The 12679-nt window shown below is 40.5% G+C and overlaps 1 protein-coding gene across 7 annotated transcripts in view; it reads left to right on the top strand.

The window, feature by feature from the left end:
- TEC (tec protein tyrosine kinase) overlaps positions 1 to 12679 on the top strand; it is a 44786-nt gene that overhangs the window by 15644 nt on the left and 16463 nt on the right. For 4 of the 7 annotated variants that reach the window (XR_002437948.1, XM_021394447.1, XM_021394448.1 and 1 more), the window contains one exon: positions 1628 to 1808. Coding sequence is in view for 5 of the 7 variants with exons in the window: in XM_021394447.1 (XP_021250122.1) it covers positions 1671 to 1808 (138 nt within the window). In the remaining 2 variants the exon portion in view is untranslated. Of the gene's footprint in view, positions 1 to 1490; positions 1539 to 1627; positions 1809 to 4799; positions 5003 to 11109; positions 11199 to 12679 lie in introns of those variants that run through there. The other 3 variants (XM_021394449.1, XM_021394453.1, XM_021394452.1) reach the window with 3 other exon arrangements.

Genomic DNA, 12679 nt, shown 5'->3' on the forward strand with positions numbered 1-12679 from the left:
CCTCTTGTTGCATCTTGGTTAGACTTCTGAGATCACAATTTCGAAGACAATTTTTTTGTTGTAAGTGTCAACAGAGAATTTGTACTATAGAGAACACACTAATTGTTTTGAGTGGGAGAGCCTATGATGGGAACCCTTGTAGTCTGGTGTGTGTTAAGCTGGTCTGAAAGCTAATACTACCCTTTAATTCTTTGAACAGTGTTTGTGTTTTCAGTAGTATCCTTCTTTCTTTGTTACCTTTAAGACTGTGAATTTATATTAAGAAGGATAATAAACAGTATGTGGCAGCTTGGGTAATTAAAGAGTGCACTCAAGATGATTACTAATTCAAAAATTCATCTTCCTCTCAATAATGCTGTGTGAAAGATGACCAACGAATGTATGTGTGTACATTAATCAGAGGAAGAGGGAAAACAAAAAGAGATCATTCATTGTATTTTGTCAAATTTTGTCATAATCTTCTATGTAAGCATCCTATCCTGTGTAAACCACAGACTAATCCTTCAACATATGCAGAGGTATACCTTAAGCAGAAAGGTACTTCTTAATGCAGTGAACAAATAAATAAATCCAACTGTGTGAAATGGTAGGAGCATGGAATGTAAGAGATTAATCAGTTAAGACAGTGAGTGAAACATGGTGACAGGGTTAGACTGCAAGGCAAAGGGCATCAGTGCATATATTTTCAAAACAAGTAATGAAAGGTTTGGGAACAAAGCAAAAGGAGAGGCACTGAAGTGACTGTGTTTACGCTTAACTTTATTTAAACATTGCTTCTGGAAGATAATACCATGAGGTGACCTGCAGCTTTTCAAGCTTTTCTGTACAATACTGTGAAATGTGCGGTTTAATTGAGATTTTGGTAGCCTGAAATCTTTCTAAGCAGAAGATGGAAGGCATGTATTCAGCATTTTCTGAGACATAGGCTTCTTTAATTCTTTGCTCCCAAATTGACATCTTCTAAATCACTGTTTGCACCAGAAAATTTACATTGATGTAATAGACATAAATTTTCAAAATGTCTTTTACTGATGCATATTTAACTTTTTTTTAGAGCAAATTTATTTTTGCAGAAGGCATTTATTTATGCATGGGCCTTAATGATTAAAATCTTGTTGCCGCAAGGTATCCCATGGGCAGATAGTACCTGGCTCGCCCAGAGTCTGGCGGTGGGATGGGAAGGATGGCACTATGCTCCTCGGCCTGAAGAGACCTGTTTCATAGGGAATTTTTCACGAAATTGTTCTCTTAAAATGCTTGAAGTCTGTTTGGTTGGTACTGTGGAGAAGAATAGTCATATGTGGTCGTGTTATTTTCTCTGGCATAGAATCATAGAATATCCTGAGTTGGAAGGGCCCAATAAGGATCATCAAGTCCAACTCACCTAGAACAAGACAGGCTGCAGTGCACTTTATTTCATCCCATCCAGGTACATCTTTTGGCAATGCCTGAATTTTCTTGTGTAATCGTTAACTTCTGTGAACTTCCAGGTGCTTCAGATGGACTCCAGTTTTCTGTATTTTCAATTAGTTTCATTTGTAAGTAGAAGCTCTTTTCGCTACAGAAATCTCCAGAGTTGTGATACTTCAAAGACAGAGTAATAATTTTGTCTCTCTCATCTCCACAGGAACCGATATTCAATGGCTAGAAACAGGTGACAAGTGGCTGAAATGAATATGACTGCTATTCTACAAGAGATCTTGATTAAAAGGTCGCAGCAGAAGAAGAGGACTTCTCCCTTAAACTACAAAGAGAGGCTTTTTGTACTTACAAATTCTATGTTAACATATTATGAAGGTCGAGCAGAGGTAGGAAATACAGATTTATACGATGAACTGCCTTTGTGCTTTTGACTGCTTTTAGCTCTTTTTCCTACAGGATATCATACTGTCAGGGATGGATGTGCTGGATGGCAGTGAACATAAACCGCTGTCTCTCATTTCTCTTATTTATAATGCATGTTTACTGAAGTGCAGATTATGTATCTGGTAGTATAAACTAGTTCCTAATTGGGGCAGTAGTACATAGCCAGGATGCCAGTAATAAGATAAAAGAGCTGATTGTTAAGAACTGTTTCCTTTCTCTCTCATCTTTGATGGTTTTATTTCTGGACCTTTCTGATGGAAGGGTCTTGGCAAAATTTTACTGCTGGCATTTATCACTCACTGTTAATCGTTATTTCCTTATTGGTTTTAGCATCATTCTTTCTGAATCTGGCCTCTTGGATATTGTGTTAGAAAGGCTTCTGTAAGAAACTCCCATTTTCCCTACTAATGGGATATCCTTCAGTGTTTCAGTAGGTTCTCAGCTAGGATTTCCTGTAGGGTACATCTTGACTAAAGACTTTGTTGTAACTTTGCTATTGCCCTTCTTTGGCTCCTATCCACATGTAAACTTCTTTTACATGAGTTTTGGAAGATTTTCCAAATAGACTTGCTGACACTGCTAGGGAAAAGGCCTTGATTGTTTTCTCCCCTCCAATTTGGGCTGGCCAGCCCCAACTTGTACAGGGCAGTGAGAATGTGAACTTCCTTCCACATCTGGGAAGTAACTGGCTTCCAAATTCCAGCAGGAGCAGGAATATGTGGTAGGTACTGTAGACCAAGTTCACTAGGGATGGGCTCCATTAGGGTGGATCATGCAGCCTAGCGATTAAAGTGAATCTGGAGGCAATTTATCTTTGGCAACGCTAGCAACCCATCACTATGTTAATGCTATGTAAATTCAGTTACGTGACCAGTCAACAGTTTACTCTAGGCAAATCCTCAGATCAGCATTTTTCAGAGGAGATCCAGATTCAGTTTCATCACGATCACCTGCCCTGAAGTATCCCGTCGTGCAGTTAGTGCTGAGAGGTCACATCTTCCATGTAAAAGAGCCTACTTTCCAGATTTGTCACAGAGCAGGAGGAGATTAAAATGGCTGCAATATCTAAAAGAGCTTTTGCTACACGCAGGAAAGCTGTTCAGTGAATAAATGTAATGGAGATGGCTCTGCAAACTCTTGTGTCAGATGCCTTACCTCTGGCGAAGAAGCCTTGTTAAACATGGTTCTCTGCCAGGGCTCACCGCAGAATTGAGCTTGCTTACTGGAGGACCACAACAGACTCTTGTAGCTGCCTGTCACATCTCACCCAAGCATACCACAGAAAGTGTTTTCGTTTGGTCCTTTATTCTGCCATTTTTCTGCATGTAGCTTGGATACAGTCAATGATTAAGGACAAGAAACAAATTTGTGTATTTTTGTGTATTTTTCACTGACTGCTGCATTAAAATATGCATTTACTTTAGAATACAACTAATCTTCCTTTCCCTCAAAGAAAAAAAAATAAAAGGAGGCTAAGAAGCACTTTGGAATGTGTCTTGCATGCTTTTTTTTGTGTGTATCAGTTTACATTCAGTCCAAGCAGAACTGTATCTAACAGGTTTTGCAGGTCTAGCTGTCATCCTTCAAGAAGTCACCACTTCCAGCTCTATACCACCTTTCCCCTGCAGGTTAAAACCCTTCTGCCTCCAAGGTGGATCTGTCTGAGGAGAAGCTTAAACTGCTGGTTTGCTTGCAGTGAGATGGAGTAGGATATTGTGCCCTCAGCTGTGGAGACAGTAGGTTCTTGAAATGTTTCAGCTTGAGGTCAGGACTGTTGGTGTGAAACTACACACTACGCCTACACAGCCCAGCTGCGGAAAGAGACGGGTCAATTTCCTCCCTGTCCTCACCTTGCAGCACCCTCACCCTACTTGAGTTGGTCCTGGCACTTCTTGGGCTCTGCAGTGCTCTGAATGCATTGCTCATCAGCAGAAGGATGCTTATCTGTTTTTATTTTTGCCAGGTGAGTGTTCTGCTGGATTAGGAAGCTGTGTTAGCTCCATGTGGGATCTGATGTGCCAGAGGCAGTGCCAGGTGTTGGAGGAGGACAGAGTGCTCCAGCTGTTGGCATCAATAAGTTGTCAGACTGGCTCATCCATAGCATACAGCTTTACAACCCGTGCCTCCAACCCCTTTTCATTTTCACTGTGCCTCCCACATTAGATTCTTTTAAACATTAACCAGTGTTCTGTTTTAGAGAGTGCTATCTGAGAATAATGAGCTCTGATCGTAGAAAAGCACATGGTATTTCATGTCAGCAATACTTGGGCTCTGTTTGAGAACTTACTGTGTGACTGAGATCTGTCACACAGCAGCAGTTATTCCTTTGTGTCACTAAGCAACTGAAATGGAAAAAGGTTGAGGGTTTTATTCATCTATTTTAAGCCAACGTTGGTGGTTGTAAATCTGTTTTAACAGTAAGACAGCTGTATATTCTGGCTGAAGCAATTTGTGTGAGATGAAAAAAGTCATTGGAGATGAAAGTCATTGTGGTTCCTCTGAATAGTTGGATGTTTATTGCTGAAATGAAATGTGATTTACTGCATGAATGTAAAGATATGGCAGATAAAGGGTACGTACAGACTAGTCTCATTTCAGGGCTGACAGCAGACTTACCAGTCTTACCAGTCTGACCTCGTGGTCCTTTGCAGAAGTTCGGACTGGTAAGGTAAGTATGGAAACCCAAGACCAGAACCTCACAGCATCTTTTTGGTCAGGTTGCTGCAGTGGGAGCAGTCAGTCCAGGGTGGTTAAGCTCTGCTCTTCCAGGCCAGGGTATGATTCCCAGCGTGGTCACTGATGGCTTTTTCTGTTTTGACTTCTTGTGGGTACCTGGCAGAGAGAGTTCAGGAAGAGCCAAGGTTTTATGTTCATGTGAATAATCATACCACTTTTATTTTATTATTTATATTTTTATTTATATATTTATTCAGATTAAATCTTGTTAACCAGATAAGTGAATACTCAAAGTGTGGACAGGCTGGGATTGTAAACAGAGAAACAGAAGAAGAGACTTGATATATCTGGTGGCAGAAGTGGAACGTTGATGACAACAAAAAGCAGTCAACCACAGAAAAACGTTGTTCATGTAAATGCTTCTGGGAGATCTCACTGACCCCATTCTCTGCAGCCAGTGGTAGGAGTTCACTTGCTCTTTGACCAGAAACTGCACATTTTATAAGTACTGTTCTCTATTTTTTCTGTATTATGTTTTGCAAAGTGCTGTATGTCTACTTGGAGCAAGAAGACACGATTATCTCATAAGCATGACCGCTAGAAACAGGGTAAAATTTCTTTAAACTCATTCATAATCTATTTAAAACTTAATTTTTCACGTGCTTTGAAGCTGCTCAGGCACTCTTGTCATTTTTGTATGGTGGTGCAATGTGCCTATATTGAATCTGGAGCTGCACTACAGTCATTAGAGGGAGAAATGGAGCTTCTGTGTCTCGATGTATTGTTGGAATATGGGTCATAGAGGCAGCGTATGGGCTATCAAATCAATGATGCATAGGTAAAGAATCATCAAAGAGTATTTCTTTAAGGCTGTTTAAAAAGATGGACATTCAAAAGCTTGAGAATAAATATACATGAGGAATGGATTTGCCTGAAATGTCACAGAGATGAATTTTTAACACGTTGTCAGAAGAGAGGAATATTCTCTTCAAGCTAAAGGTGGTTTCTGGTTTTGGCTTTCAGGCCAAAGTGGTTAAGTGAAAATTTGGGGGAACGTTATACCGTTATTGCAGTATGAAATTGTGCTAACAGTAATGACAAGGATAGAAAAGGCTGCGTTAATGTTGTTGGTTTCATGAAGTCTGCGGGGGTTAATTGGCTGCCATTGGAGAGAGCATTTTCTGCTTTTTTTCCTTAATGTTGCAAAAGTGACTAATGAAATCTGAATGGGGTTGATTCCGTTTGTAGTGAAGTCAAAAATTCTTCACTGTAAGAAATAACTGAATTGGCCTCCAAGCAGAGAGTGCTGATCAGGAATGTATAAAAATAGGGAGATGTACTGCTGAATACTATAAAACTGCTTATCCTACAGTCAGTAGGATTTAAGATATGTACAGTGTTCTCATATATGCATTGTAGACTTACCAAGCCAGTTTTAAATAGATTTCTGCAGACAGTGGTAGTGACATCTGTTTGGAAGTGCATGGCTCTAGGTATGATTGAAAATTTTCTGTCAAAAATGGCCTCCTTTCCTGCACATGCAACTTTAAATGCTCTGGTGTTTGTTTTCAGAGATGCGGTGCATTCATTCTCCCCAGTGGCTGTCTGGAAAATCAAGCACTGGTACTTATCTAGAAGCCTACCTTATCACAAAAATAGGAAATACTGCTGTAAATATCAGCTGCACAGTTTCAGTGGAAAAGAATACTCACTTTACAGCTCCACTGGTATCCCTGGTGGACAGCGCAAAGTGCCAGACTTTCTCCTCCACACAGTGAGCGTTAGCTGCTGCTGGAACAGCATCTTTTGTTCCTCTTGGGCTGGCCAGCAGGGCAGACCACACAGAAAGAGCAATTCAAGCTGCTCTATTCCCCCAGAATGGTCTACAAGTCCAACAGCTTATGCTATTTCTACTTGTGTGGCAATAAGCTGTACTACCGTGAATTCTTTCTCAGCGCACGGTCAGATGTGTCTGAACTGGGAGACATTATGGAAGAACAGTGGCCCTAAATGGAGTGGGATTATTTCTGTGTTACGGGATGGCTATGATAATAGGTGGCATGTACTCTGCACAAGTTTTAGTTAAGTCATGCTGATGAAGCAGCTTGCTTGAACTAAAAGCACCACTGCACCTGAGATTTGCGCTACAGATAGTGTTTTGGTTAAAGGAAATTCTTTGAGATGAAGGCAAGATGATAGCGTAGGTGTTGAAGAACTTCTTGCTGCCAGAGCAGTTGAAAGGATCTGGTTTGTGCAAGTGAGCTGTCCTGCCAGCTTGCTGATTTGAAAAATTTCCTACTGATGTTGCTCATGGGTGCAGTACTTCCACAGAGCTAACACAGATCCAGCCATAGCTTCATCAGGCAGTAACAATGTGCTGACTGCTAATATCTTCATACCTGTGGGAGCTGTGGAGTTCTCCCATTTGTTGTGGTGTTTTTTCCCCTCTCAGGCTTCCTTGCAGTGATACTCTAGCTTGGCAGTGTGCTGGACTGTGTGGTTTATTTGCTCCCTCCCACACATAAGCTCTCATTAACCTTTCCAGCCCACGCCAACTTGCACTGACCTTCAGTGAAGCTTATGAACATGAGCTTAGGCATGCAGAACTGCTTTAAACCTTAACATATTCCGTGTTTGCTCACATTTGCTGTTTGGATTGCAGCTTGCAGTAATAGAAGGTTCATACCAACTTTTGCATTTTCAAAAGCAGTAGGCCAGATTCTGGTCTGTGTAATTATCCTGTGTGTGTGTGTGAGTGAATGGGGTCTGTGGCACTGCAGGGAGGACGTCGGGTGGGGGGCTGAGGTAGGGCTGTTAGCTGGGGGCTGCACTGGTCTCCCTATGGAGGACACTGGGATAAACACAGCACTTACCTATCTGTTGATTTGCAGAAACCATTTGCTTCCAGAGAAGGTAAATAAAAGCCTCAGAGGGAAAAAATGAAGAGTCTTGCTTTTAAGGACAGTGCTCTGGAATCAAGTAGGAGATGGCTATCTGATGAGCCAACCTTGGGAGGTACAGGGTGCTCTCATCTTCACTGGCACTAGTGGTATTTGACTTCAAGATCAGGCCAGGGTAAAAACAGGCTTGCATGAACAGCAGAACTGTTACAATGAAGAAAACCAACCAGGATTTAAATGACAAATGCAGAGGAAAAAAACTTAAATCTTCTTGAGGATTCCTAATTTTGAAAGTCTCTTCTAGGGAAAAATGGTTCTTCTGCATAAGTTTTATTTGGCTCTCGTAATTTGAATAAAGAGGAGACAGAAGCTACTGACGTGACTGTGGTGATATTTTAAGAAAGGAAAAAATAACCCACTCTAAAGCTGTAGGTTTCAGGGTAAAATTGTGGCTGCATTGCAACACTGATTTTGTGCTAATACTTCCTTTGGAACACAACCACAACATCGAGTTCCAAAGGCCTATACTAATTACTTTTCTTACAGTTTTTAAATACAAAGCTAATGTGTACCCATTCTGCTGTTGCTTATTCATACGGTGATTGTTTTTTGTTCTTTTTAGCTTCTTTAATTACCTTGGTTTATATGGTCTTTGTAGTCAATTCCTTGTATAAATGAAAGCAAAATTCATTGTTGGAATGTTTCTGATTTCTTGTTTTCTAATATATGATAAACAGCTTCTGGAATGAGTGGTTTGGCAGAGCTTTTTTTTTTTTTTTTTTTTTCCCCAAGTGATAGGTGTTAACAAGTGAGGTTTCCTAGAATACTTGCAAGTTAGCAAAGTAACTTTTCAACTAGGCCTGGAGGAGGACCGAGAGTTGGCTGCCATTTCCCCTGAAGGCAACAGAAGTGGGTATGCCCCTCCTGCATCAGTCATAGAGAAGCCCCAAGCTGTACATGCTGGGGGCAAGTCTTCACAACTTTCTTTGAGAGGCTGTGGCTTTAGGGGTCAGTTCAGCTTTTAATGTTGAACATTTTTAATGCAGTTGAACCCATTTTTTTTCCCCTCAGCATTGTCAGAAAGATAATGAGTCACGATTTTTGAAGTCCAGTCAGGACAGATGATAGTTTAAACACACACGTTTATATCTAGACGTAATACAGTAACAGTGTAATGGATAGCTTGTAACAATGCTTGTATTGCTGAGTACAGTGATGTATTTACAAGTTATTCTGCTTAGAAAGACGCCTGTTACATCCACCTGCATAAAGAATATTGTGTTTGTAGTGCTGATGACAAAATTAAGAGTAAAAATTTCTGGTAGTATAGCAGGCTTGTCGAACATCTATGTAAAATCTGTATTTAAATACAAAGAATGTGAATAACTACCCTTTCTAATGTATTTGTATAATGCCTCTGTACTGACTCCAACCATTGCTTCTACACATTAGCACCATTAATAGCTGATTTTTAACTTTTTTGCACTTGATTAGACAGAAATCAAGGCAGAAAATTAGCATGTGACTTGGCAAGTGTGTAGGTGACTGATCAATGGATACTTTTGAGGTTATAATTTGTCAAGCAGGCTTACAGATATCTTTGCTGATATAGCAATACCTGTGTTGTTCTTGTAGATCTCTGTGCTTAGCTAGAGTAGCATGGTTGTGAGATAGGCAGCTCTGATCAGCCACCAGCTTTATTTTAGGAAATGAGGTAGAGCAAGCAGCAGGAATTAATTGTTCAAAATACAGCTGCATACGAAGCTGAACATTCGGAGCTATGGAGGTCAACAGAAGAAAAGTCTGTGTTCTGGAGCAGAGGCTGGAACCCCCATGTGAGGAGCAGCAAGGAGGCAGCAGGAAAGTACCTAGGAGAATCTAAGAAGGAAAATGTCACAGAGAAGGTCTGGATAGCCTGAGGACTTCAGCTCTCCTCCCTTCTTGGCTCAAGTTGTCCAGGTCTAGTGTTCAGACAGCTCTAGGGCTGCTGAAGGATGGCTGAAGTAAAGGTATCGCTCACTGGAGGGACAGAGCAAAGCCTCTGCAGGGGAGAAAATGGGGCAGAAGTGCTGCAGCTGGTTTGGCTGGACTCAGAGCTCTGTGAGGATGTCCCAGGAAACAAGGAAGAGAAGGCTTGTCTGAAAGAACCTTGAAGCTAAGTGCTGTTTGTTTAGACAGCTGGAAGGCTATGTAATTTAGGGCCTGATATGGATGGAGGCCTGGCTGATTTATTTTGCTTTCTTCACCCTTATTTGTACTGCTGCCTGATGTGAGTTCAGCAATATAGCAGAACTGCAATTGATTACTCTTCGTTGCAGGAAAATAATAAATTACAGATAATGCACTGCAGCAATGGCTAGGCAATGTCATCAATGCTACTACAGAGAATTTCTTGTTTGGTTGGTTTTGTTTTGGTCTTTCCTCTGCTGGTGGTTGGCACCTGCTGAGCAACTAGGCGACTGTAAAAGTTTCTGAGTTTCATAGTCTGCAAGATAGGGTTTAAAACTTTGTCCTCCTCACTGAGGCTTGTTTGCAATTTTTTTTCCTCTTGAAATTCTTCCCATGAGTGTGATCTTCGATCAGGTCAGGCTGCATCATAATAATAATCGCCTCTCACTTTGTATCTCAGTTCTAGCCATTTCAGAAAGATGAACAGAATCGTAGAATCATTTGAGTTGGAAGGGATCTTTAAAGACCATCTAGACCCACTCCCCTGCAGTGAAGAGGGACACCTACAGCTCGATCAGGTGCTCAGAGCCCTGTCCACCCTGACCTTGAATGTCTCCAGGGACGGGGCATTCACCTCCTCTCTGGGCAACCTGTTCCAATACTTCACTACCCTTATTGTTAACAATTTTTTCTCATATCTAATTGAAATCTCCCTTCTTTCAGTTTGAAACCATTTCCCTTGTCCTGTCTTCTTTCTATAGTCCCCCCTTTAGAATAGAAATACTTGATACTTGCATTTCCTAGAATAATCTTAAAAAAAAAAAAAAAAACCTTAAAGGGAGGCAGTATGTATTTTAACATATCTAATGTACTGAAAACATAAAGGATAAAAAATCTGATCATCTAACAAGTAGCTACAGTATAGCTATATTTGTACAATTGGTAATGAGATTACTTGACTGAAGACGCCTCTCAGGTGGGAACTGCAGCTGTATACAGTGCTTATTGCTAAATGTCAAGGATATTTAAAATAAATATAAAAATTACAAATATGCAAGCACCCTGCTCTTGGCTCAGATGGCTACTGGGATAATCAGGCTTTCCTGAGGCTTCCCAGTGTTGCCAAGCAGCTCCATAAAAGGAGATGTAATGAACACAGAGACCTTTGGATACTTTAGGGAACACAAGTTCCCTGAGTCACGTGCTGATGACCTCAGGATTTCCTGTGTGGGAATAGGCAAGGAAGAGAGAAATAATGTGAAGAACAAGAGAAAGAGACAGACGCCATGGGTGAGGCAGAAAGCAGATAATTCTTGACAGCTGAACTGACTTCTGCATACTTTTATTTGTTTGTTTATTCATTTATTTTCCCAAAGTGTCCTTTGTACCGCCTAACCCCTCATCCCCACTTTGCTAAAGATAAACAACGTAATGCCTTTGTAAACAAAGAGGAAATGCACTGAAGAAACATTTTCTCTGGCAGTGGGAACCTGGGCTTCTTCAGAATCTGTAAAGCTACTGTGTTCAGCAGAGTTGTTGTGTCAAGAGTGTAGAAGATGAATTATCTGTATGCCTCTTATCTCACAGGTATTTGTTGTCTTCCCCTATTCTAAGATTGTGGTTTTTTTGGTATAGGAATTTTGAGATCATATACTTTTACCATGTCTGACAATGTATTTCTGCTGTTAAAACTTCTTGATATTGCTGTCTTCCATTAAAAAAAAATGGACTAGCTTATTCTTTTGCATGGGGACATGACATTGCCTAGTCATCCTCATTGTGAGCAAGGAGCAGGGCTTCTGAAAATGTAAATCAAGCTTTTAGAGCAAAGTCAAGTATGAAGAATGGATAGCATTTGGTATTTTTAAAAGCTTTATGTAGTAGTTTCTGTAGAGTTTCTTCCCTTTTGTTATTTTCATCAAGCAGATACATTTAAAAAAACAAAACAAAAAAATACACCACAACCCTTTAGGGTGACTTTGAAGCATGTGCTTTTATCTATTTGTTACTGTAATTGGTATATGCTATATATACTTTTATTACTGTTCTAACCATTTTTCCTTCAGTAAACCTCCTCTAGAGGCATATATTCTGCATTGGTAGGCCCCTTGGGTTCACCGATCAGTTGATTTTCAAATACTCTGTAAATACTTCTATCCAGAGAGCATGTGTGAACATACAGGTGAAATACTGCCACTTCTACAGTAAATCCAACCTTTTCCTACTATGTTGGCCATCTTCCTCCAAAAACAACTGCAAAAAACAGTCCTCTTCCCACCGTAGTTTGGCATCGCATAATTATCCCTTGTACTGATCCTATCTCTGTCACTTGTTGGAAAGAGTGGGTGTTGCCGGCTTTCTCCTGGCTGGCTCATGCCTGCCACTCTACTTCCACAATAGGTCAGGGCTCGAGCTCACACTTGATCCCACATTTTTTGACTGCTCGTGCCTTGGTCTAGAGCAAGCCATAAGACATTCATAATAAATGCAGCATAGTGATGATGTGATAGAAGTCCCATTGTAAGAGGAAATTGTTTAAGTGGGGAGGGGAGTGGAATGGTAGTGGTCTATTTAGCAATTTTCTTGAGTCATTTCTTCTTGTTTGTGTGCCCAATAGTTCAATTGTGAGAAGTGCTGAACTAAAACACAGCTGCAAACTGGGCAGTTTGAATGCTGGTGGCCATTAGTAACTGTTGCTACTGATGCAATCTGGAGCAGTATATTTGTGTTTAATTTCACATATGCTAGGTTTTTAAATCTTTAAAATATGCAAAAGTAGAATAATCTACTGTCATTAGGCTTTATTTGCTGAATTCGATTTTAAGGAGGGTCAGATTTCTATTGGCTTAATGTAGCACCTTGTGGTGATGCAAACTGAGCCTCCCTAAATTGTGAAAGTATACAAAGGGATTGCTTAGGAAATACAAATACTAGAATGATGTGCTGTGTATCAGGAGCTTTGTTTTATTTTAGTTGAGTTACTTTTCCAAAATGCTGGTTCATTTTTTTTCTCGGTTTCCTGTTCTTTTTCTTCCTAGCGCACATACGCTCCTTTTGAGCACCCACTG

This window comes from Numida meleagris, chromosome 4 (assembly GCF_002078875.1).
Source record: "Numida meleagris isolate 19003 breed g44 Domestic line chromosome 4, NumMel1.0, whole genome shotgun sequence".
NCBI lineage: Eukaryota > Metazoa > Chordata > Aves > Galliformes > Numididae > Numida > Numida meleagris.